Source organism: Elephantulus edwardii, unplaced genomic scaffold, assembly GCF_000299155.1.
Source record: "Elephantulus edwardii isolate Elephantulus edwardi_28Jun2011 unplaced genomic scaffold, EleEdw1.0 scaffold00059, whole genome shotgun sequence".
Classification (NCBI taxonomy): domain Eukaryota; kingdom Metazoa; phylum Chordata; class Mammalia; order Macroscelidea; family Macroscelididae; genus Elephantulus; species Elephantulus edwardii.
In genome coordinates, this window is record NW_006399809.1 from 6959898 (window position 1) to 6987416 (window position 27519).

Genomic DNA, 27519 nt, shown 5'->3' on the forward strand with positions numbered 1-27519 from the left:
TTTGCTTTGTCATTCCGTGCTGCCTTTTGGAATCTTTGGTTCAGCTCCTTATCAGTCTTTTTTTCTGCTTACCCAAAGAAAGATGGAAGAATAAGTTTATGTATTCAGTATGAAGAATACATTCATGCAAGAATATATTTACATATTCTGTAAGGAGAATACATTATTACATTTATAGATACAGACTTGATTTATACAGTCCACTCTCTCAAGAAATTAAATACTAAATGCAAACAAACATAATAGACACTCTGGTAGAAATATCCATTAATGACTAAAAATAATAATAATAATAGTGTTCCTTTAGCTAAACACTATATCAAGTACTTTCTATACTTTTTTACATTTACATCTTTGTTACATTTAATCTCAATAATACTACTATTAAACAACTGTTATTGTTATTTTTTCCATTTCATAGATATTCTCTAGATACAACGTTTGAGGAATTGATAAGTGACTTTAGAATATACAGTAAGTCTTGGATTTGATTCCAGATCTGTCTAATTATAAATTTTATGCCCCACAGTGAGAACTAAAAACAAATACATAACAAAACAGAACAAAATATGTACAAACTTGTTAAAGGAGACTTTTCTTTAGAGGAAATAGATAATTTAGCCATTTAGTTAATATTAAGAATTTACCTGCACTATTTAGGATCTATACATTAGGACCACACATAGTTATCCGAATGGATACCTAGAGGATGTTCTTAAAGACCCTCAGCAGAAATCTAACTGATCTCTGTTAATAAAAGAATTTTATTATCTGATGATTTTGATATCTAAAAGACTCACCCAAAAATGTATCCCTATGAGGATGATTTGGTGGCAGAGTCCAGTGAGAACTCTTATCAGGAAAAGCCAGATGACTTCAAATCATAACAGATGGGGGGAGTTGGATCAGCTCTTCTACTGAAATTAATGAGATGATCTTTATGTGTGTGGGGTATATGTGTTTGAGCATGCTCTCACACACAAGGCTGCTTAACTCTTTTAATTGCTATGAGAAATAGATGCATCATAACATTTGCCAATTTAATGCTTTTAATGTGTACTATTTAGTAACATCAATTACAATAATCATTAGAGCAACCAATACTGACATCTATGTAAAATTTTCCATCACCTTGAGCAGAAACTTCATAAAATTTTTAAATCTTCCCAAAAGCTTCAAAGAGCTAACAAGATAATGAAGTACATAACTAAGGTTGGTAAAAGACTGCATATTTTGCTGCCATCTGTTTTTGTTATATATACTGAAGTTTCATCTAGCCTACTTTGGGCATATTGTAAGGAGTGACCAGTCCTTGGAGAGAGACATCGTGCTTGGCAGGCGGAGGGAAACCGCAGACCCTTGATGAAATGGATTAATTCAGTGAGTGGGGAAATGGGGATAGGTGTGTCAGAGACAGTAAGATTGGCACAGGATAGATAGAGCAGGGTTCAGAGCTGTTGTACACAGGGTCGCTATGAGTTGAAAGTAACTTGATGACACAAAACAACAACAATTGTCAACAAGGAATTGATCCATAGCTGACTCTCTAGCAGGCTTACAGAGGCAGTAAGTTGCATGGGAGTAGACTACCCACCTTTCTTCTGCGGAGCTGCAGGTGAATTTGAATGCTGTGCCTTTGTGGTTGGTTGCACAGGTCCTAACCACTAGACCAAAAGGGCGCCCTTAGATTTTGAAAACACTATCATAAATAATGATTACTGAGTTGTACTTTCTTAATTACTTGACCTGGCCCTAAATCACCCATTTTCCTCTATTGACACTATAACAGATTCCTTGCTTCTCCTTCTTGTCTTGCTCTTCCAGCCACAGATTCCTTATCTTTTCAGACTTCTTGACTTCACAACTAGGACAAACAAAATACTATGGCTACAAATATTCGTCTGCTCTAAACTCACTTATCTTTTCAATTTTTGGATAAATGTGAGTCTGTAATCCATTTCTTGGGCTATTTGAGAGACCTAAAAGAATATACATTTTTCTCTTGCTTATAGATTTGTTTTGGAAATGCTGTTCTGATTATCCTTCAATACAATTATTAACTGTTTATACTTCAATTTGGTTATATAAGTTCAAGTAACTCAAAATACTAACTCAGCAGCAGAAAATAAGCACAGACTTTCATTGTAGGATATGCAGAAATAATTTTTCATACATATATAGATATCAACATCAAGTCAGACTGAGAGTATCTGATATTTATGTAACAAATATTCTAATTCCAGGTGGGTTAAATACAAAGGATTTTAACTATGAGATGCATGCATATTCTGTTTTTCTTTAGCACAAAACTCAAGAGAAATAGGAGGCGTAATGACCTTGTATTGGTTACAGGGAACTTACAGTACTATTTTTATTGTTGTTGTTAGGTGCCTTTAAGTTCAGTACGACTCATAATAACCCTATGAACAACAGATCTGAACCCTGTCCTATCCTGTGCCAACCATACAATCTCTTACGTACTTCCCATTGCTGCAGTCACTGCCTCAATCCACCTAGTTGAGAATCTGTCTCTCCTTTGCTGACCGTCTACTTTTACAGTATGATTCGTTCTCCAAGGAATAGCCTCTCCTAGCAATATATCCAAAATATTCAAGACAAACCTTCCCCATTTTTGCTTCCAAGGAGCACTCTGGCTTCTTCTTCTCCAAGATATATCTGTTTGTTCTTTTAGTAGATGTTCAGTATTCTTCTCCAACAACACAACTCAAAGGCATCATTTTTTTTTTCTTCTACTATCCTTACTCATGGTCCAGCTCACAGATACATGTGATTGAAAAGACCATGCTATGAATTAGGCATACCTTAGTCCTCAAACTAACATCATTGGTCCCCAGTAATTTGGAGAGGTTCCTGACTTCACACTTTGCCAATTTAATACTTCTCATTGCCAAAGTACTGGTTCCAGGTATATTGATCTAAGTAAGATGAAGTCATTGACAGTTTCAATCTTTTTTTCCCATCTATCATGATGTTGTCCAGTGGTGAAAATTTTTGTTTTCTTGACAAAATTATTATCAAACTTGTCTTGACATTATTACTGAGATAAAGTTAATAAACACACAAGTGCCTTATCAGCTCTGTGACCACATCCTTCCCCAAATGGCACAATTTTAGTCCAGTGTCCTGACCTCAGGGTGAGTAGGCCTTAGCTTCAGCTTGCAGCATTTCCTGTTTTACTCAAGCTGATGCTTCAGTATTAGAGGAAGTAGGAAAAGGAGACTGATTGTTATCACTTGTACCCCAAAGATGCCAGCAACTGTTCCCCAAATATCAGCTGTGCCATAATTTCCTATTAAATTAAATTCCTTTCTAGAAACAGTGAGTGCTGGGCTTGCCTAGTCACCTTATAGAAAAAGCAGACTGAATTATTTTTTTCCAGAAATCTCTAGTGATTGTGAAAAACTCAAGTCTAAGATGCTGTAAATAAAAATCAATTTGCATCATTTCGTTTTTACTGGTTGTCAAGTAATCTGCTAGATGTTCTGTATATCTAGAGTCTCAGGTAGTCATAAAAACTCTGCAAGGTAAATTTTACAAACCATGTAATATAGAATAATTAAAGATTAGAGAGGAGCAGTAATATATCCAAATAGCACATGATGATTCAATTAGTATTATGAAGTCACTTTGAATATCCTTGTCAAGTTGTCTCCAACTCATAGCAATCCATGGCAACTCATAATAAGATAGTGTTGTTGTTATGTGACAACAAGTCTAGCATGACTCATAACAACTCTATGAACAACAGGTCCTATACTATTCTATGCCATCCTCATCAATTCTGACACACTAAGGCCATTGCTATAGTCACTGTGTCAATCCATCTGGTTAAGGGTCTTTCTGTATTTCACTGCCCTTCTACCTTTCCAAGCATGAGTCCCTCTTCAAGGAATAGCCCAAAGAGTATGTGAGTTGAAGCTTTTCCATCCTTGCATCCAAGGAGCATTCCAGTTGTACTTTCTCTAAAACAGTATCTTTTAAAAAAATAACAACAAACAAACAAACGAACAATAAAACCAAACCAGTATATTTTTGTTCTTTTGGCAGTCCATGGTATATTCAGTCCACTTCTCCAACATCACAGTTTAAAGGTATCATTTCTTGTTCTGTCATCTTCATTCATTGATTAGCTTTTAGACAGCAAGTGATTGAAAAAAGTCATGGCCTGCCTGAATCAGGTGCACCTTAGTCTTTAAGTTAACATCATTACTACTAAATAATTTTGAAAGGTCTTTGTTCAACTCAATATATCTCCTGATCTTTTTACTGCTGATGCCAATGTTGAGTGTGAATCCAAGTAACAAGAATTCATTAATAACTTCAATCTCTTTTTCTTCTATCATGATGTTTATTGGTCCATTGATGAGGACTTTTGTCTTCCTGATGTTGAGATGCAATCCATATTGCAAATTGTAGTCTTTGATCTTCTTCAGAAAGCATTTTAAGTCTGCCTCACTTTCAGCTAAAAACGTTGTGTCATCTGCGTAATGCATATTGTTGAGTCTTCCTTTGATCCCGATTCCACATTATTTTCCATAGAGGTTAACCTCTCAAATGATTTGCTTAGTGTACAGATCGAATAGGTGTGGAGAAAAGATAGAACCCTGACACACACTTTTCCTGGTTTTAAAGCTTTTAGTCTTCCCTTGCCCTGCTTGGACAACAGTTTCATGGTCTAGATATAGGTTTTGCATGAGTATAATTAAGTGTTCTGGGATTCCCATTCTTCTCAATGTTAACCATACTTTGTTATGATCCACACTGTCAAATACCTTTGCATAAGTCAATATAGCACAAATAGATCTTCTTATGGTACTTTCAGCCGAGATCCATCTGACATTAGGATTGGTATCCCTGGTACTACGGTTCTTCTAAACACATCTTGAACTGTCAGTTCTTTCTCAATGTACTCTTTTGCCTGGTTTTAGATAATCTTCAGCAATCTTCTGCTTGCATGTGATATTGATGATACTGTTTGATAATTTTCATATTCAGTTGGTTCACCTTTCTTGGGAATGGGAACAAATATGGATCTCCTCTGGTCAGTCAGCCAAACAGCTGCCCTCCAAATTTCATTGCATAAACTTGTGAGCATGTGCAGGGCTCCATCTGTCAGTCAAAACAGGCCAGTTGGTATTCTATCGATTCTTGAGGCCTTACTTTTTTTTGCCAAGGCCTTCAGCATAACTTGAAATTTTTCCTTCATTAGTATGCCTCTTACTCTTTTTCAGTGTTGACCAATTCTTTTAGTACACTGATCCTGTATTCTCTTCTGTCTTCTACTGATGTTTCCTGGATCATTCAAAATTTGCCCATAGAACCCCTCAGTATTGCAACACAAGACTGAATTAATGTTCCAGATGTTGAGCAAGTTCTTCTTTTTTTATTCTCCCACTCCAGTTCTTCACATTTTCCATTTTGTCTTCTCTAGTGTCGCCTTGAGATATTTTATTCACCTCTTTTACTTCTGCATTTATCCCCTTTGTTTCAGCTTCTCAATGCTAGTGCAATTTTCAGTGTCTTCTGTCTGTGCACTAATGTTTTGCTATCTTCAAGGATTTTGTCTTTGATATCATCTAACTCATCTTGTCTTTGATCATTAGTTCAATGCCTCAAACCTGCTCTGGAAATTATTTTTTTAATTCAGGTGGGAAAGACTCAAGGTCACATTTTGGTTCTTGTAGGATTTTTTTAGTTTTTCTCAGCTTCAATTTGAGCTTGTACATGACTAATAGATGGGTTTTTTTTCAGTTAACACCTGGCCTGGTTTTAACTACTGATATTGAGCTTCTCCAATGAGACTATCTACAAATGCAGTGCATTTGATTCCTATGCAGCCCATCAGTTGAGATTCATTTTTTTTAAAGATTGAGTTATCCATTTATTTTCCCCCATAGGATAGTACAAGGAGAAGACAACAATCATATATGCCTCAAGAATATCTAAGTGAAACGCAAAATTATCTGCAAAAATACAGCTGTATACAATCCTCAAATCAATCTTATAAGTGCCATCAATATTTTATCCACCCAGATATAAACAACAAATCACAATCTCTAGATTGGTGGAAGTATGACACGGACACTGACACTATTGGTGTGGTGGCCATGAAGGTAGGAAGTTCCCACTTTACTCTCAGCGAGGAGACGAAGACAAATGTGTATGTTTACAGCTCACTCATACTTTTTCTTTTGGTGTTGATATTTCTTGCCTTCTATTTTCTCTGAAGATACCAAATAAAAATCCTCTTTGTACTTTTTCAATATCCCATTTCTTCACAAAAGTGTTGTGCTCTTATTTCAGTGTTTCCTCCCAGCCATTTTCAACGTAATTGGCTTACTACAATACGGACATTCGCCAAATATGATGTTGAAGCTCTGTCTACCGGTCAGCAGTCCTCTCAACCACTTCTATAAGCATATCTGATGGAAAGGTTGTTCAGACAGGGGATTAACACACACTTGGTCAGGAATTGCACCATGGAGTTGGGAAGCATAGCAGATTTCACAATCCATAGTAAAATTGCATTTTTCCAGGATACTGCGAGCTGGAAAATCAATTTCTAAAACGTCTTTCAAGTTTTGTAATGGAGTATTTTCTGGATCCCACAAATGCATATTCTTGCTTAGCTTAATTCCCAGGGGTTTTATCACATGGTCAGCTCCAAGAAAGTAACACTCAGGAGGCATGGCAGGGTGCCTGGGGTCAACCTCAATATTTGCTGATATTCCCTAATGCAATCCTGCGTGCTGTCACACTCTGGGTGGGTTTCTCTGGCTGAAGGACCCAGGTCTTCTCATCAATTTCATCCATAGCATCCTAGAATGCCTTCAGTGAGTCCAAGGTTGCTAAAAACTGACTATGAATGCTTTCTAAGGAGCTCTGTGGTGTCCATGACACAGGAAATGGAACTGGAAAATCCACCAAACAATCTGGTGCTTCTGCTGGATACTTCGCCGTCAACTTGAGGTTGATTTGATGCTCCCTACCAGACCCATCATGGGCTGTTAACTTGATGGTGCTGAAGGAAGGATCCACATCCACGAGTTTGTCCCAGCCAAGCGTTCCCAGCTCTTTAATGAGGCGTGAGTAGGAATGTGGAGGAGGTGGCCTGTGTTTCTCTTGCTTATTCTTTAAAGCAACTTCCAAAATCATCTTCAACTCCTTCATAAAGCTCGTCAGATCAGGAGAGTGCTGCATTCTCTGTTGTATTATTTTCTGGTATCCATTTAGTATTGTTCTCAGCTGCTAACTACAGAGTAATCTCTCATTCTTCACTTGCAAATCTTAGGCAGCGCTATTTTGAGGTGGAAGTCTCTTCCCTGGGTCAAGTCTTCTCCCGGTTCTGGGGCAGGAGCAGCGGGCTGGCCTCCATGTCCGCCCAGGCTCAGCCCGCGCAGCGCCGCTGCGAATTTGGAAGCTGAGATGCATTTTTTAAAGTCACACTTAGTCACTACATTATTTTTTTTTCCAGCTTATGGAGCTTATTATAAAAGTAACAGGCTTTGATTTAGGATTTGTGAAGAATCAGTAATCAGTTCATCAGTCAGGACAGCTCTGCTGAGCTCAGCAGTTTGGTAGCCCAGCTGATGCCCAGAGCAGGGCTCTCTCTGTCTGGCCTTTCAGTCCTTTGGCTCTGCCGAGAGAAACCCAAGTCCATCAGTAAACCTTGGTCAAAGGCACTCTTCTCTCTTGCTCCATAGACAGGTAAATGCCTACAGGCATTTAACCCCCATCATTCGTTACCTTGTCAGAAGGCCCTCAGCTTCTTGGCTTCAGGAAAAGGAAGTCCACTGTGTCATTCCAAGAAATCTCCTGTTTCCACTGCTTCTGCTCCTGTTCTGTGCTGTCCCAGGTGTTGTAAAGAATAAATCATTGAATGTACAAAACTCAATTATTCTATGTCCTGTTTCATTTCTGTCACCAAGTCTGTATTTTCTGCCTACCATTCCTTCTTCATTGTTTCAACTTTTACATTCCAGTCACCCATAATTATTAATACATCTTGGTCTTATGTTTGGTTGATTTTAGACTGCAAAAGTTGGTAGAAATTGTCATCCTCTTTGGCTTACTTGTTGGTACAAAATTTGGAAAATGTTAACATATTAATATTACTCATATTAACAAGTCTTCCATATATACATTTGGATAGATCCTGCCCACTTATAATATTGTACTTTAGAATAGATCAATTGTCTTTTTCAGTATGAATGCAGTATCATTCTTCCTCAGTTTTTCATTCCTGGCATAATAGATCATATGATTGTCTGATTCAAAATAGTTTATGCTAATCCCTTTCAATTTACCAACACCTAGGGTGTTTTCATGTGTTCCATTTTATTTTTTAAATTGTGCTTTTAGTGAAAATTTACAAGAAGGTTGAGTTTTTATTGATTCATTGATACACATTTTCCTCTTCCAGTTTACTTTGAAACGTATGTCTGTTCCAGATTGTTCATTGTCATACGTGCAATGCCTAATTACCATTAATTAGTGTTCATAATGCAGTGTTCACTATCTCTCTACTCTTTTCTTGTTTCCCTCCCTCATGTCAATCCTATTTTTACAATAGCAGTCTTAGACAGTATTTGGCCTTTTGTGACTGAGAATTTCACTCAACATGTTTTCCAGATTCCACATTGTGTAGTGTTTTACAAGTTAATTGTTTTTCAGTGTGTCAGAATATTCTATCATGTGAATGTACTACAGTTTTTCTATCCATTCATTTCTGATGTGCAGTTGGGCTGCTTCCATCTATTTGCTATTTTGAATAATGCTGCAGTAAACGTGGGTGTGCATACATCGGTTTGCGTCATAGCTCTGACATTTTATACATTTTATCTTTGACAAGTTATAGTTTTCCTACATTCATGCTTCATACACTCTACATTTCCATTATTAAAGAGTGAGTACATCTGTTTCACCTTATTTCGAGTGACTTCCAATCTGGATTGTACCTCCACTTTTCTTAGGGTTTTCAGGTACCAGTTATTTCAGAAATGGATGGCCAATCCTACTTCATAATCTGTCTTAATTTGAGAGTTCTGCTGAAATCTGTCCACAATGGGTGACAATTCTGGCAACTGAAACATCAGTGGTATATCTTCCAGCATCACAAATACAAGTTAGTCTCGTACAGTAAATTGACAGACAAGTGCTGTATTAATAAGCACAAACAATAAACAAGCAAGCATATACCTCCCAGAGATACAAAGTTTAGCAACATACAATCATTCTCCAATGCAATCAAATGATAGGTGATGTACCTCTAACAGGAAACCAAGAAGGCAATATAACATGTGAATATCATAATGCAAGGTAGTCATTGCTGGTCAAAACTGAGGCCCATGGAAATGTGGCATGATAGGGTCCAGGATCCAGTGTTGTGACACGGATGATGGCTTAGCTGGATCTATGGTACTAGTGCTTGGTACAAGGCCTAAAAGTCCAAAGACAGGCCAAGGTATCTAACTCCTTCCACCACATTTCTGGAGTTTGATCCGATACTGTGCCATCTTCACAATCTGTACTTTACTTAAATCCACTATTATAGTCACTGTATCAATCCATCTCATTGAGGGTCAGGGTCTTCTTCTTCCATTGGTCCTCTGCTTTTCAAAGCAAACTAATAACAGGTCTAAAGTTTGTGAGATGAAATTTCACCATCCTTGCTTCTAAATAGGACTCTGGCTATAATCTTACGCTGAGACAAATATGAACTGACTCAAACTTCCTCCAGCTAGGCAGGACATTATAAAGATAGAAGGAGCAGCCACTCAAGAGGTCATGACTAAAAGGTCACCCTGAATATATATCTGGAGAACCCCTTTTCTCGATGTTCTCCCCTAAGATGCTTCTTTCTGGTAGGAGAAGGGAAAGCACCTGGTTAAGGAAACCACAGATTCTCCTTCTTCTGTACTTGCATTCATGGGAATTGCATGGGTGAGATTAATGGAGAAGGATCAAAACCTCTGAAGCAAAATATATAATGATTGTCACTGCAACTTTCTTATTGCCAATGATTTTGAGTATTTCTTCATGTGTTTGTTGGCCATCTAAATATCTTCCTCTGTGAAAATACTTTCCATGTCTTTTGTCCATTTTTTAATTGTGTTAGCAGTCTTTTTCTTGTGGAGGCTGTGTAGGAGTCTGTAAACTTTCGATATGAGTCCTTTGTTTGAAATAATATTGCCATTCCCCCCCCCGCCCAGTCAGTAAGTTTTCTTTTCACTCTGTTGGAAAATTCTTTTGATGCACATAAGGATTTAATCTTTAGAAGATCCCATTCATCAATTTTATTCTGTCCAGATTGTGCATTTCTAGCTGTATTTGGCAGTATCTTTATACCACAGACTAGGTTCTTTAAGCTTGATCCCAGTGTGTCTCTGATGAGCTTTGTGGTTTTGGGCTTTACTCCACCTTCAGTTGATTTTTGTGTATGGTGTGCAATGTGGATCCTGTTTTTGCTCTCTGCAGGTAGCAATCCAGTCTGACCAGCACCCTTTGTTGAAAGGTCGTTGTTGGAGAGGATGTGGTAAGATAGGAACTCTTATGCATTGTCCATGGGATTGTAAAATGGTACAACCATTCTGGAAGGCAGTTTGGTGCTTCCTCAAAATGATGAACAAAGGAATTCTATATGACCCAGCTATTTCACTGTTTGGGATATATCCCAAGAGAATGAGAACTGAAGCACAAATGTAGTCTTGCACACCAATATTCATAGCAGTGTTATTTACCATCTCAAGAACATGGAAACAGCCCAAATGTCCAACCACACTAGAATGGATTGAGAAATTATGGTACGTTGACATGATGAAATAATGCGTAGCATGCAGGAGCAATAATTTTTTCAATTGCTGCCTAACTTGCAAGGGTCTAGAGAGCATTATTCTAAGTGAACTAACTTAGTTGCATAAGGACAAATACTATATACGGCCATTATTATAGAACAAGTATTATGATCCAAAGGGGGGGGATAGGAGCAGAGGGGTGAGGTTGGGTGGGCATGGGGATAAATCATAGGGTCACACAATGTGATGAATGGAGGGGCATGAAGGAAATGGGAAAAACAATGTGAAAAACAATGTATACAACGTTTGTAAATAAACCAATATTTTAAAAATGTGTAATGAGGACTGCAGCCTCTTATACTGACTAAAGCTCAACATCAAGAAAACAAAGATCCTCACCACTGGGCCAATTGGCAGCATCAGCATGGATGGTGAAGAGACTGAGATAGTTTATAGTTTTAGTTTACTTGGCTCCACAGTCAACACTCTTGGTAACAGCAGCCAGGAAATCAAGAGATGAATTGCATTGGGAAAGTCAGCTGTGAGAGATCCCTCAAGAGTACTGAAGAGCAATGACGTCAGGCTGGAGACTAAGGTGCGCCTGATCCAGACTATACTCTCCACAATTATGTGTTATACATCAGAGAGTTGGACAGTGACTAGGGATTGATAGAAAGAGAATTGATGCCTTTGAGCTGTGGTGCTGGAGAAGAGAGTTGAATATATCATGGATGACTAGGAGAACAAACAGGTTTGTCCTGGAGAAGGTGAAGCTGGAATGCTTTTTGGAGTCAAGGATTCTGAAGCTTCGTCTGACATACTTTGGGCATGCTGCAAGGAGGGACTGGTCCTTGGAGAAAGACATCATGTTTCGGAGAGTGGAGGGACGGTGCAGGAGAGGAAGATCTTCGATGAGATGAATCAATTCTGTGACTGGAGTGGTGGGAATGAGTGTATTTGAGACGGTGAGGTTGGCACAGGATAAGACTTCGTTTAGGGCTCTTATGCATAAGGTCGCTATGAGTCCCAAGCGACTCAATGGCACATAACAACGAGGATAACATTGTGGAAACATGTATTCAACATATTTTTATTCTCCTTTGGTAATCATGTCATCAATCTTTCCTTTTCTTATTTTTTCTTCTATTTTTTCAGATTATGTAAGAACATAAGAAAATTTTACATTTAATTTTTATATTCTAAATATTCATTAGAAACTCTGTTCTGCTCATTTTCCTCCTTAGTTGAAATTTTCCTTCCCTGGATCTAATACTGGAATAACAAACCCTTATTGTTTGTTGTTGTTACTTGTCATCAAGTCAGAACCAAATCATAGCTGATCCTCCAATGAGTTTTTCAGAGACTGTAAATTGCCAAGAGGAGACTACTCATCTTTCTCCTGTAGAAAATCTGGTAGGTTTGGAATGTCTCTCTTTGGATTGGCAGTGCAACTTCTTGCCATTAGGCCACAAGAGCTACCAGAATTGTCTATATTCAATGTAGAAAATAATAAATAATCACGTATGAAATTCAACATTGCCCCTGCTATGTGAAGCAAAAATTGGTACTAGCAAAATATAAACCAAACCCTCTGATAATTTTTTTCTCCTACTACAAAACTTTTGGAAGCAGGAGTGGCATCCACTTCCTAAACCACATACCTCTATAAACTCTATGAACTCTGACAAATGTCGATAGTTACAGAAAAGCTCTAGGCTTTTTGTTCATAGAGTCTCTATGAGTCATGCTCGACTCGACAGCAATCAACAACAGCAACAACTCTTGATCAAAAGCCGTTAGACAAGAATAACACATTTAAATTATTGGGAAATTCTGTCATTTCCACTGTAATTTTGTGTATAGAACCCACATAGATAAGTATATGAAGACATGTACAACAGTGTATAGGATATGAAATGAATCAAGATAAACACTGCATGACTTTATTGTCTGTTCTAGGCTTACATTCTTTCCACATGGGCAATTTCCTCAGTGACCCTCAGCAACAGGCCACACCTAGTGTGCCTAGACAGGCTCTTCACTCTAGGGACTGATTATTTTGAAGCAGATCCTCAGACTAGAACTTCATTAGCATCCAAACATGTTTACTGATTGTACCCACCCAGAGTCTCCAAATGAATATGTGTTAAAATGAAAAACTAACAACAATTAACTAATATTCCATGATTCACCCAGCTTACTACTCCACAATGATCACCAAATATTTAAATAACAACAATTTGGGGGAAAGATAAATTATTGACGATAAAGTGAAATGAAATGAAACTTGGTAGTAATGTTTCTGTTAAGAATGATGGAAAAATTTGGAACAGATAAGGATGATGGTGGAACAATTAGATGAACATAATTATTTGTCCCTGAATTGTACATGTGAGGACTGTTGAAATGGCAAATACTTTATTACATATATGTGTAGTACAATGGCATTTTAAGTGGTGTTAATAATAATATCTAGTAGTTACAAATGGCAGGAAAATTGATGGTCTTGAGTTTTGGCATTGGAGAGAATCCCAAAAAGTCCATGGACTGCCAAAAGAACAAGCAGATATGCCTTGGAGAAGACACAGCCAGAGTGCTCCTTGGAGGCAAAGATGGGGAAGCTTCATCTCACTCACTTTGGGCATGTTGCTGGGAGAGGATAATTCCTTGGAGAAGGACATCATGCTTGGAAAGTGCATGGCTGGTGAAAGAGGAAAAGACCCTCAGCTAGATTGATTGACACAGTGACTGCAGTGATGGGCTCGAGTGTCAGAGATTGGGAGGATGGCACAGGATAGAATGAAATACAGATCTTTTGTTCAAAGGGTCTCCATGGGTCAGACTTGACTTAACAGTATTTAATAACAATACTTATAGGAAATGACTCTATGCCAGAATGTACTTGGTACATTTCATTATTTAATCAGCAAAAATCTTTGAATTAGGCACTATTTTGCATTGATTTTCAAATGAGGACATTCATTTGAAAGTACAAAATGATTAATAAATTAGCACAGTGACAGGCACCTGCTAAGTGGCAGAGATGAACAGTTAGCAGATGTAGACATTAGAAATACTTTAATAACGTGGGAAATTGTTCAGGATATCAGATGAACTGAAATAATTAAAATCTTTATACACACTGAACGCTTAACTTATATTTGTGTCCCATATGATCATGTTAATCTCAAAGGAAAAAAATCTAGAAGTAAATCATGATAACAGCTTTTGGTCTTAGTGTTACAGTTTTGGGTACTTTCAGTTTCATTTTCACTCTGTTTCTCTGAATTCCTTCGGTGAGAATTTCTGAGAGCATACTTACTGAACCCCAATGTGATTTTCATGGATTCACATAGTTTCTCTGTACCTGATTGTCCTCATCTGTAAAGCAGAAGCCACAAACATTTATATAAGTTTGAAGATTAAAATGATGGAAGTACCTTTAAAAATGTACTTAAACATGTCTAACACATAGAATATAATTATTAAATCTTTTCTATAACAAATTAATATTTATTAAGCATGCATATTGAAAAAGTCTATGTGGAGAGAAAATCAAGTGCTGTTGTATCAGCTCCAAATCATGGTGGCCCATGTGTCAGAATAGAGCTGTTCTCAACATAACTGACAGTGGTTAACAGCTCAGAGATAGATAGTAAATCTTTTCTTAAGAGGTGTCTTTGGGTGAAGTTGAAACGCTAACATTTTGATTAATAAATAGGTAAGTATATTAAGTATTTGCATCACTTACAGATTCCAATTTTTCTGCTGAGAAAAAGTGTTCATAAAATAGCTCCTATGTAAGGAGAAACTATTGTCATTTCCATAATGGAAAATTAAGGTTTATTCATGGACCTCTCATCTTTGAGTCCAAAAGTTCTCTAGAGATGATCACTGTCTGTCAAAATCTACAAGGTCAGCTTGAAGCCCACAGGAATCAGCAACCTCAGACCTGCTGAATCTGCAGCCATCATTTTCTTCCTTCCCCTCAGACCACACCCTCTTGCCCTGATCCACAGTGACCCACAAAAGGCTCTTACTTTTTTTGCCTTCTTCTTGAGACCACAGCCTGCTGGATAAGATGTTACCCTGGAGAGTTCTGGTCCTTTTTTGCCTCTCAACTTGTAAGTTTTTCCCTGATTATTCCAGTCTATATGTGTGACTAAAGTATCTCTTTAATATTCCCTTCTGACATTTCCAGAATCACACTGGAGATTCTCTTCTTTTACTTGTAGTTGGACTTGGGCTTTTACAAGTGGAGCAGTCCCAGATATCCATTTCAGCAGTAGTAAAGCAAAGTGTTGACATATATTGCAGTATATCAAGCACAAATTTTGAAAATGAAGTTGTTCACTGGTACCGAATGAAACTGAACCAGGCACTGGAGCATCTGATACATATTACTTCTCCTAAAACCCCAAATCGAAAACGCTTTGGGAAGAAGGATAACAAATTTGAGGCAAGAAAGGATTTTCAATCGTCTACTTCCATTTTTACCATAAATTTTATAGAAGAAGATATGGCCACTTACTATTGTGCAGGATGGTACACAAAATATTAGAAGTACAAAGAAAAGTAACACAAGATCCCCTCCTCAGGTGTGCCCATTCATATTCTTCTCAGCAGTGTCACCTACCCTAGGCCTCCAGCTGGGCTCTTACTTCCTGAATGTTTCAGAAAGAGGTTATGAAAATTTAGTCCTACAAAATTTGTCCTTTTTTGTGACTGATTTGTTTCATTCACAATTGTGTTCCAGTGGGATAGCGAACTAGTCAGCTCAGCAAGCCTGACTCTGTCCAGTAGAGACATAAAACTCACACAGAAGCCCAACTATGGGAAATTTGAACCTAAAATTTGGAGGAAACTCGTGATATAAATATGGGGTGGGAGAAAGTGAAGACTTGGGTGAATACCAAACAATCAGTACAGTAAACCAGCTGGAGCAGAGCTTTGACCCCCACAAAGAGAGAAAGAACATTTTCTAGCCTATAGGTGTCTACCATCCACTTCTACAATAGCTTGCCTCTGGAAACCCTATGAACCTTGAGAAAGGATGAAAGTTATGCAGGAGGTGTCCAGGACTTCGTTCATAGGGTTGTTATGAGTCGCCTGCAACTCGATGGCACTTAACACCCTCACCACCACCACAGCATAGAAAGAGCAGTGGACCTAGTGGACGGAAAGCCGTGCTCCCAAGCCAAAGGTGGGTGACTCTACTCCGCGTCCCTCAGGCCTGCCTTTAATTGTTTTTGGTGAAACATTCTTCTAGGTCGTGTAACCCTGGTGTGTCCACTTGCTATACAGAGATAACTCGTGGTTGCTATGAAGCGGAATACTATGACACTGATGAGTCAAATGCGAGAATGGTTACCCATGGTGGACAGTGTTTGGTGAAGCTCTCTGATTAAAACAATCTTGGGAGCAGGAGTGGCATCCACTTCCATGGTAGCTTGCCTCTGGAAACCCTATGAACCCGGAGAGAAGATGAAAGTTATATAGGAGGTGTCCAGGACTTTTGTACATAGGGCCTCTATGACTGGCCTGAGACTCGACAGCACTTAAAAACAACAACAACAACAACAACAACAACAACAGGTGTGTACCCAGAGGGCAAAGAATGAGTACTGCTTTTTCTCTATCTCAAAAGTTTTGATACATTGTATTTTCATTTTATGAGTTTTTTAATTTCCTTTTTTATTTCTCTCATTATCCAGAAGTAATTATTTTTTTCTTCTTTGTTCTTTCATTATTACTTTCTAATTTTATGGTTTTGTGGTCTGAAAAGCTGCTTTTGAATTTATCAAGGCTTGCTTATTTGTCAAGGTTTTCTTTGTTTCCTAACATATGGTGAATTCTGAGGGTAGTTTAGTGTATTCTGAAGAAGAATGTAAATTGGATTTTTCTTGGGTGGAGTACTCTGTATATGTCTATGAAGGAGACTTGACTAATTATATCCCAGTGTCTCCCCCTCCGGCATCAAGTGCTGGCCCAACTTGCCATGAGGTGTAAAGATTCCTTTCCTGAAGCACTTTTCACCAGGGCCTCATACTTCAGGAGAAGACCTATTTGGTTGTATGTTTGTATGTGGGCAGGTAGGAGGTTCTTTGTCCTCTGAGTTATATTTTCAATAAGCAAGTATATTTAAAACCCAAAACTCCTTAACCCAATATTTCTAAAATATGGACAAAGGAAGCATTTTATGAAGCAAGCAAACCCTTCAAATTCTAGAAGAAAGGAAATTGTATAGATAAGGGCAGAAATAAATGGAACAGAAAAAGAAAGTAAGTGAAACTATCAATAAGATTAGAAGTACGTTCTTCAAAAGGGGCAAGTAGACAAACCATCGGCAAACTTCACAAAGGAAAAGACAAGACATAAACAGTTCGAATAAGAAATTAAATTGGTGATGTCACAAAAGAACCAACTGAAATAAAAAGATAATTACAGAATATTATGAAAAACTATATTCTAACAAATTTGAAAACCTAGAGGAAAGGGACAAATTCTTAGAAAATGGCATCTTATCCTATTTGACAGAGACAAAAGTCCAATACTTGAATAGACCCACCAAAAAAGAGGAAATGAGGAAATAAATCATCATCATCATCATCATCATCACCATCCCCAGACAAGAAAGCTTTTCTGGAAAATTCTATTAAGCATTCAGTAAAGGACAGACACCAATTCTCACTAAATTCTTTTAAAATATCAAGAAAGAAAGAACACTCCTAGAGTCATTCTTTGGAGCAAGCATGTCCCTGATACCAGAACTGGGGAAGAGAAGGAGGGGGAAAATAACCAAAACAGAAAACTTTAGACAAATATCTCTTATGAACATAGAATTGAAAATACTTAGCAAAATCTTAGGCAATAGAATGGAACAATATATAAAAAAAAATCATCATCATGTGAGATCATAACAGGAATGCAAGGATGATTCCATATAAGAAAATAATCAATGTATTCCATCACATTCATAAACCAAAGGAAAAGCACCAAATGGTCATATCCATTGATGCAGAAAATTCTTTAGACACCCATTTTACACTTCTTGAATGAAACACTCAACAAAATAAAAATAGAAGATAATTTTCTTAACATAATTAAAATAATCTAAACCAAAAGTCAACATCATCCTCAAGAGATTCCACTTGTGACCAAGGATATGCACACTCTGACCATTTATATTCAATATTATATTGAAGTCCTAGCTAGAGCAATAAAGCAAGATAGAGAAATAAGAGGTAGCAAAATTGGCAGAGGAGGTAAAAGTCTTTTTCTGTCAGACTACATGATAATTTACATAGAAAATGTTATAGATTCAGCAAAAAAAGGAAAGCCCTATTAGACTGAGTAGACTATTTCAGCAGAGTGGCAGGATACAAGATCAACACACACACACACAGACACACACAGACACACACAGACACACACACACACACACCAGTCAGAATTCTCTACTATTGAAAAAAAAAAACCAAAGAAAAAAACAACAAAATCTCACTAAAAAGGAAATAAGAAAAGTAATATAAATTACACCAGCCAACCACAAGATGTAATACATAAGAATAAACTTAGCCAGAGACACAAAAGACCTATATAAAGTGAAATGCAAAATATCATTATAAGAAAAAGGCCTAGATAACTGGAAAAATATACCATGTTCATAAATGTTATTGTGGTTGTTAGGTGTCCTTGAGTTGACTTTGGATCTGAATCTTGCCTTATCCTGCTCTGTCATCATCTCTGCTACACATTAGCCCATTGTTATAGTCACTGTATCAGACCACCTTATTGAGGGTCTTCCCATTCTTTGCTGACACTACCTTTCCAAACATGATACTTTTTATCAAGGACTAGCCAGTCCTAATAAAATGTCCAAAGTATGTGAGATGAAATTTCACTATCTTTGCTTCTAAAGAGAACTCTGGTCACACTTTGTCCAAAACATTTATGTTTGTTCTTTTGTATGAAAAAACAGAAAATGGGACATAAAATCACAGCATCATGAAGGCCTTCCTGAAAGGAAGTGAGAACAGCCCCTCATCACACCAGAGCAGAAAGCAAACAAGGAGCCTGTAGTCCAGACCTCTCACACTAGGAGCATGAAGTTCGTTTATTTCTTATTGACTCACAGACTCAAAGTTGTGGTACCAATAATGGAGTTTATCAGAGAAACGAGGTGGAGAGTGGGGGGAGGCAAACAATATTTCACAACACAAGTCCAGGTTTAGTAAAATTCCAAGTTCAATTCAGCAACACAAATTCAAGAAACCTCTGATTTCCTCAGTCATCCACCAATGTTTGCCTCAGAGCTGCAGCTCCTTTAAGCTTCTGACAAGAACAGCCAAACCTTTACCTGTTGTCAACATGATGTAGGGACACATGAACAGGGTTGAAGAGATGAAACACAGAATCAGTGAAATAGAAGATAGAATTGTCACCACTGATATGCTAAAACAAAAAGCAGAATCAAAAAGGAAGGAAAAAGCAGAAAGCCTAAGAATAATGTGGGACACTATCAAGAGAAAGAACATGTACAAAATCTGAATCCCAGAACAAGAAGAAACTAAAGGCACTTAAAAAGTTATGGAAGAATTATTAGAAGAAAATTTTCCAGGCATAAGGAAGAATGACAGTATATTCAAGAAGCTGAGAGAAGACCATATAGAATATAACCCAAAAGAAAAACAACAAGACATGTCATAGTAAAATTTTCCAGAACCAAAGATAAGGAAAGAATTCTGAAAGCAGCAAGGGAGAAACAAAGAGTAACCTATAAAGAAGGGCAAATAAGATTAAGTACTGAATTCTCAGTAGAAACCATGTGAGCAAGAAAACAACGGAATGACATATATTGGACACTCAAAAAACATAGCTGTCAACTAAGAATATTGTACCCAGAAATATTGTCCATCAATTATGAAGGAGAGAGCAAGATATTTCCAGAAAGAAAGGACCTAAGGGAGTTTATAAAAACAAGACCAGCATTGCAGGAAACACTAAGAGATGTCCTTCTTACAGAGTTTCTGCAGAAAGGAAGATGCACCAAAGAACTAGCAAAAACACCAAAAAGAACTCAAAATATGATAACAATGAAACCTTGTCTCTCAATAATCACTCTGTATGTAAATGGTATAAATGCACCTCTGAAGAGAAAAAGAGTAGCAGATTGGATAAAAAAAACCCAAAAACACCAAAATCCATCAATTTGCTGTCTACAAGAGACACACCTGAAAAATTAAAGACTAAAAATAAAAGGGTGGGGAAAAAATATACCAAGCAACTGGCAACCAGAAAAAAAGCAGGAGTGGTGATATTAATCTCTGATAAAATAGATATCAAATAAAAAAACCACCATAAGGAAAAAAAGAAGGTCACTACACAATGATTAAGGGGTCAATAGACTAAGAAGACATAACAATAATAAATATCTATGCACCAAATGAAAGACTTGCAAAATATCTATTAAAAAATTAACAAAACTGAAAAAGAAAATAGACAAAACTACTATAGTAGTTGGAGACTCCAGTATGCCAGTCTCAAGAAAAGATAGAATTGTCAAAAAGCAAATAAAAAAGATGCTGAAGAATTAAACCACACATTAAAGCAATTTGATCTCATAGATATTTATAGGCACAAATAAAGAACACCCCAAAAACACAGTATACCTTCTTCTCCAATGTACATGGAACGTTCTTCAGAATAGATCACATTTTAGGACACAAGACAAGCATCAATAAATTAAAAAACATAAAAATAATACAAAGTATCTTCTCAGAAAGCAATGCTCCAAAATTAGAAATTAAAAACAAGAGGATAAAGAAGAAAAAAACCCATACATTTGGAAGCTGAACAACACCTTGCTTGAACAAGAGTGAGTATTAGAAGAAATAAAATATGAAATTAAAAATTTCTTGAAACAAATGACATTGAAAACACAACTTATCAAAACTTCTGGGAAATAGCCAAAGCAATAATCAGAGGTCAATTTAGATCAATAAGCAAACACATTAAAAGGCAGGGGGAAAAAATGAACATTGACTCTCTAACCCAACATCTCCAACAAATTTAAAAAGATGAGCAAGAAAACATGATACCCTCCAAAAAATTGAAATTATAAAAATTTGGGGAGAAATGCATGAAATAGAAAACAGAAAAACAATTGAAACCATCAACAAAATAAGGAGTTGTTCTTCAAAAAAGGTCAATAAAATCGACAAACCACTAGCAAAACTAACAAAAGAAAAGGAGGAAAACACACAAATAATCTGAATAAGAGATGATATGGGAAACATCACAACAGAACCAACTAAAAAAGGCTAACATTGGAATATTTTAAAAAACTAAACTCAAACAAATACGAAAACCTAGAGGAAATGGACAGATGTCGCCTGTGTTCCTATCTTAGAGAAAATTGCACTGACGATTCCGCTTTTGGTGTAAGTGGAAAGGAGCACACGATTGGTACTGTAGACAAGTCATGGAGTAGCTTGTATCTGAGCAGCTCAGCTGTGTCTTATTTGTTTTTGAGCAATGTCTCTATACCATGTCACTCAGGGTGAAGAGGTATGAGAAGAGCTCCCACTTCCCCAAAGAGATACATATGTATTCATCATGGGAATTCATTACTAGATCAGGAAATGCACTGCAGATCATGAAAGACCCCAAGGCCTCTTTTAAACCCAGCCTGCATATCTGGCAGTTCTCTGTTGATGTGCTGTTCCAGCCATTTTGGGGTAATTTTCAGCAGAATCTTGCTTGATGTGGTATTAATGATATTGTTCGATAATTAACGCATCCTGTTGGGTCACCTTTCTTTGGAATGAGAACAAATATAGATCTCTTCCAGTCAGTTGTCCAGTCTGTTGTCCTTCAGATTTCTTGACACAACTCAGTGCACATGTCTAGGGCAGCTTCTGTTTGTTCAAATATGCCAATTGCTATGCCATTAATTCCTGGGGCCTTATTTCTTTCCAGTTCATTCACAGCAGCTTGAACTTTTTCTTCATCAACACGGGCTCTTTTATTTTGTCCATTCATGTTATTTTTGTTTCTATTTTTTGTCTACTGTCATAAAACACTGGTGGACAAGTATTCAAGTATAAGGGGTTTTTTTGGGGGGGTATTCATTTTAATGAAAGTTTACAGAGATTTAGGGTTTCCAGTCATTCATTGTTGTGTTTTCTCCCTTCCCACCCCCCCCACCCCTGAGTTACTCTTCTTCTTGAAAAGCTCTTTCATTATTATGGAATCCCTCTCCCTGAGTCCACTCGACTGTACAGCCTTTATTCTGGACTTCTGTTATGACAATAATATCTGATCATATATCCCTCTTAAACAGTTCTATCCCTTATCTGTTTCAACACAGTATACATCATCCCTCCCCTCCTTCTCTGTCTTCCCTCAACCCTGATGTCAGTCCTGTTTTATAACAGTGGCCCTATGCAATATTTGTCCTTTTGTGACTGAGATATTTCACTCAGCATAATGTCCTCCATGGTCATCCATTTTGCATCATATTAGTTTCTTGTTTTTCAATACTGCATAGTATTCCATTGTGTGAATATACTAGAGCTTCTCTATCCATTCTTTTGTTGATGGGCACTTAGGTTGTTTCCAGCTCTTTGCTATTGCAAACAAAGCCACAATAAACATGGGTGTGCATATTTCTGCTTGGGTGGCAGTTTATGTTTTTTTTTAGGATGAATTCCTAGTAGTGGAGTTGCTGGGTCAAATGGTATCTCTATTTGCAACTTTTTGAGAAAGTGCCATACTGCTTTCTATAGTGGTTGCACCATTTTACACTCCCACCAGCAGTGAATAAGGGTTCCACTTTCTCCACAACCTTGCCAGCATTTGATGTTTGCTGTTCTGTTAAATTTTGCTCTTCTTACTGGTGTGAGATGATATCTCATAGTTGTTTTGATTTGCATCTCTCTTAGAGATAGGGATTATGAACATTTCTTCAAATGCTTGTTGGCCATCTGAATGTCTTCTTTGGTGAAGTGTCTGTTTATATCCTGTGCCCATTTTTCAATTGGGTTACTTACCTTTATCTTGTTTGGTGTTCAATTATATGTTTTTAAGACTCTTTAGTACCCCATTGAGGACTGAAAATGCTGAGTTGTAGGGTAATTTTCTTTGGGAAGGACATCATGCTGGGAGAAATGGAGGGTCAGTAAAGGAGAGAAAGATTCGCAACAAGATGGATTGACACAGTGACTTCAGCAATGGGCTTTAGTGTGCCAGAGATGATAGGATGTCACAGGATATTGCAGTGTTCATATCAGCTGTTCATAGTATTGCTATAAGTCATACTTGCCTCTGAAAACCCACTGAATAGCCGGCTTTGAGTCAGTTCCATCTTGATGGTACAGAACAACAACAACAACAATGGCAATTCTATGCTTTAGGTTTTTAAGAACTACATAACTAATTTCCACAGTGCCATACAATTTTACATGTCCACCAACAATATGTGAGTATTCCAAATAATCTGCATCCTTGCAAACACAAGTTAGTTTTTGAGGTGAGGTTAGGCTCATCAGTTTTGCTGTTATTTTAACCATAAACCTATCTTGAAAATGTAAAAGTCCAAATTCCATAACCAAAAAAATATATTTCAGGTAAATTTTGGAAGAAGTATCTTTTCCCTGGAAAAGGAGGTAGATGCTTTCTAATTTTATTTCCAGAGCTCTGCCAATATCTTGCTTTAAGAATGGAATTCCTTGCAGATGTGCTGTTAGCTGAGCCCACTATACTGGGGTGCTTCTGGCTTTTGCCTGTCAAAGAAGAAAGGGAACCAGCCAAGAAAGGACACATTACACCCAGCAGTGCCCGAGGGACACTAGAGATTCCTTCACACTGCACAGAGATCAACCAACACAGCACAGCATGGATAGTAGGATTTTGAATCAGAATTTTTATTGGAACAATTTCTTTTGGAGCTACAGGAAAATAAAGCTGCACCACGCACCTGATCATAGCTGGAAGCCACCAGCTGAGCTGCTGTGGGACCAATCTGGCAGGAGAAAAGTTGGTGGATACTGTCTGAATTCTGTTATGCCCCACTAAGACCCAGTTGGTCTGTTGGAATTTGAAATTTTTTGTGCCCCCACTGACCACCCACAATCAGGAAGGCTGGTAGGATCCCTAGTAGGCTTTCTTGGGCTCCAGCAATTGCCTGGGAGAGCACCCAAGGGCAATCCCACTCGTGGGAATTTGGCTGAGCTCTCTTGGGCCATGCTGACTGCTCAGGAACGAGTGGGCCAATGGGAGACTGAGTGAACTTTTGTGGACACTGCAGACCAGAAAGAGGCAAGTGTGTCAGTGGGAATTTGACAGAATCTTCTCAGGTCCCAATGGACCCAGGACCCTGCTTGGGCAGGGAACACTGCATGAGGTCACCTGGGCAAGTGCCACTGGGCAGGGACCACTGAGTGAAAACCACTGGGTGGGAGACAGACAGCTGGATTTTGAGTAGGAACCCCAATCGTGAGCACATCCAGACAGCTGAGGTCTGAGTGAGGTCCTCCAAGTGGTTGACCTGGCCTTGTTGTTGCCCCAACCCCGTGTTTTCCCCAACCCATTTGGTTCCATATCTGTGCCTATACATCCAGTCAAACAACTTGCCTTTAACACAGAGCACCTTGATTTGACTTACCTACAAAAGGCTGCTCTCACAGTCTCTGAACTGCTCTTTCACTTGAGTCAGAGTTCAGAGAAAAACACAAGTGGCGTAGCTTCCCAACTGATTTCTAGAGCACTGTCTTCAGATCAAGAACATATCAATGTCTCAAAGAAAGCAAGCTATCTCACACACTACACAAGCGCAAAGCAAGATGTCACCACTAAAGGGTGACACAGTGTCAATGGATTTCCTGAAGCCAGAAAGTCTGAAGTAACGTTCTGACACAGAATTTAAAAGAACAATGATTGAATATTTTCAATGGATGAAAGACAACCCAGAAGAATCACAGGATTCTACAAACAAAAACCAGGAGGAGCTAAAAAAAAAAACCCCAGTCCAGAACAATGTAGATAAACCAAACGAGGCATTAGCTACACTGGAAAAACAAGAAACCACCGTCCAAAATATAAGGTCCAATGTTTCAGATGATGTCAACATGATGGAGGGATACGTGAGTAGAACTGAAGAGATGGAACACAGAACCAGTGAAACAGAAGATAGACGTGTCTTCATTGATCTACTAAAGCAAACACAAGATTCAAAAAGGAAGGAAAAAGAAGAAAACCTAAGAGTAATGTAGGACACCATCAAAAGAAATAACATGTGCATCATTTGAATCCTAGAACAGAAAGAAGCAAGTAAAGGTACCAAAAAAGTTATGGAAGAAGTAATAGAGGCAAACTTCCCAAGCAGAACGAAGAATGAGAGAATATATATTCAATAAGCTCAGCGTACACCAAAAAGAATAGACCCCAAAATGAAAACACCAAGGCATATCATAGTTAAATTTGCCAGAACCAGAGATAAGGAGAGACTCCTAAAAGCAGCAAGGGAGAAACAAGGAGTAACCTATAAGGGAGAGCAGATAAGACTAAGTGCCAATTTCTCAGCAGAACCATTTGAGCAAGAAGAGAGTGGAAGGACATATATCAAACATATATCAAACAGCTGTCAACCAAGAATACTGTACCCAGCAAAATTATCTATCAAATATGAAGGAAACACAAGGTATTTCCAGGAAAACAGAACCTAAAAGAGTTTGTAAAATCAAGACCCGTGTAGCAGGAAACACTGAGAGATGTCCTTCTTACAGAGGGACCACAGAAAGCAGCATGGACCAAAGTAACTAGCAACGTCACCAATAAGTATTAAAAAAAAAATAACAATAAAACCCAGGCCGAATTTCAATAATCACCCTGCATGTGAATGGTTTGAATGCACCACTGAAGAGAAGAAAGAGTAGCAGACTGGACAAAAATTCAAAGTCCATCAATATGCTGTCTACAAGAGACACACCTGAAAAATGAAGATAAAGAAAGACTAAAAGTAAAAGGATGGGGAAAAATATACCAAGCAAATGACAAACAGAAAAAGCAGGAGTAGTGATATTAATCTCCAAGAAAATAAATTTCAAAGCAAAAACCATCACAAAGAACAAGGAAGGTTTCTATATAATGCAGAAAGGGCAATAGAACAAGAGGACATAACAAAAATAAATATCTATGCACCAAATGAAAGACCTGAAAAATATATAAAACAAACATTGACAAAACTGAAAAAAGAAATAGACAACACTACTATAGTAGGTGGAGACTTCAACACAACACTCTCAAGAAAAGATAAAACTACCAGAAAAAAAAACTCAACAAAGATGCTCAAGAATTAAACCACACAATAAACCAACTTGACTTCATAGATATATAAAGGCTAATGCACCCCCCCAAAACACAATAAACCTTCTTCTCCAATGTGCATGGACTATTCTCCAGAACAGATAATAATTTAGGTCACAAGGCAAGCATCAATAATTCTAAAAACATGGAAATAATACAAAGCATGTTCTCAGACCACAATACTACAAAATTAGAAATTAATAACAAGGATAAAGGAGAAAAAAACCATACATTTAGATGCTGAACAACACCTTGCTTGAACATGACTGGGTATTAGAAGAAATAAAAAGTGAAATGAAAAAGTTTCTTGAAACAAATGACAATGAAAACACAACTTACCAAAATCTCTGGGAAACAGCCATAGCAGTAATAATAGGTCAATTTATAGCAACAAGCAAACATACCAAAAGGCAGGAAAAAAAATGACCATTGGCTCTCTAACCCAACATCTCCAACAAATTGAAAAGAACAGCAAGAAAAGGCAACACCCTCTAAAAAAATTGAAATTATAAAAATTAGAGCAGAAATAAATGAAATAGAAAACAAAAAAACAATTGAAACCAGGTTCTTTGAAAAGATCAATAAAATAAAAAAAACACTAGCAAAACTAACAAAAGAAGGAAAAGACACAATCCAAATAAGAGATGAAATGGGCAACATCACAACAGAACTAACTAAAATAAAAAAAACTAACATTGCAATATTATGAAAAATTATACTCAGACAAATATGAAAACCTAGAGGATATGGACAAATACTTAGAAATTCACAACCTGCCTAAACCGACACCAACCAAAATTGACTTCCTGAACAGACTCATTACAAAGACAAAAGTGAAAAGGTAATACAATAACTTCCAGCCAAAAAAAGCCCTGGACCAGATGACTTTAGAAGTGAATTCTGTCAGACATTCACAGAACTGTCACCAATCCCACGTAAACTATTTCAGAAATTTGAAAAAGATTTCATTCTACCAGACTCATTCTATGAAGCCATCGTATCCTTGATAGCAAAACCAAGTAAAGACACCACCAAAATAGAAAACTATAGGCCAATATCTCTTATGAACATAGATGCAAAACTCCTGAATAAAATCCTGGCCAATAGAATCCAATGATACATTAAAAAAAAACCCAAGCCAAAAAAACCCCCAACAAAACCATGACCAAGTGGGATTCATAACAGCTATGCAAGGATGGTTCAACATAAGAAAAACAATCATGAATGGAATCCCAAAATCTCTGTAGATGTTTATTGAAATGAAAAATAAACAACCTAAATTTAAAAAAAAAGAAAACCAATCAGTGTAATTCATCATATTAACAAAGCAAAGAACAAG

At 37.5% G+C, this 27519-nt stretch overlaps 1 pseudogene and 1 gene segment (V, D, J or C); one reads left to right on the forward strand and one right to left on the reverse strand.

The window, feature by feature from the left end:
- The window catches only part of LOC102867834, a 286296-nt gene that overhangs the window by 113443 nt on the left and 145334 nt on the right, over positions 1 to 27519 (forward strand). Inside the window, 1 exon segment of the C gene segment in view lies at positions 9172 to 9175. Within this exon segment, the coding sequence occupies positions 9172 to 9175 (4 nt within the window).
- Positions 6321 to 8661, reverse strand: LOC102861322 (annotated as a pseudogene).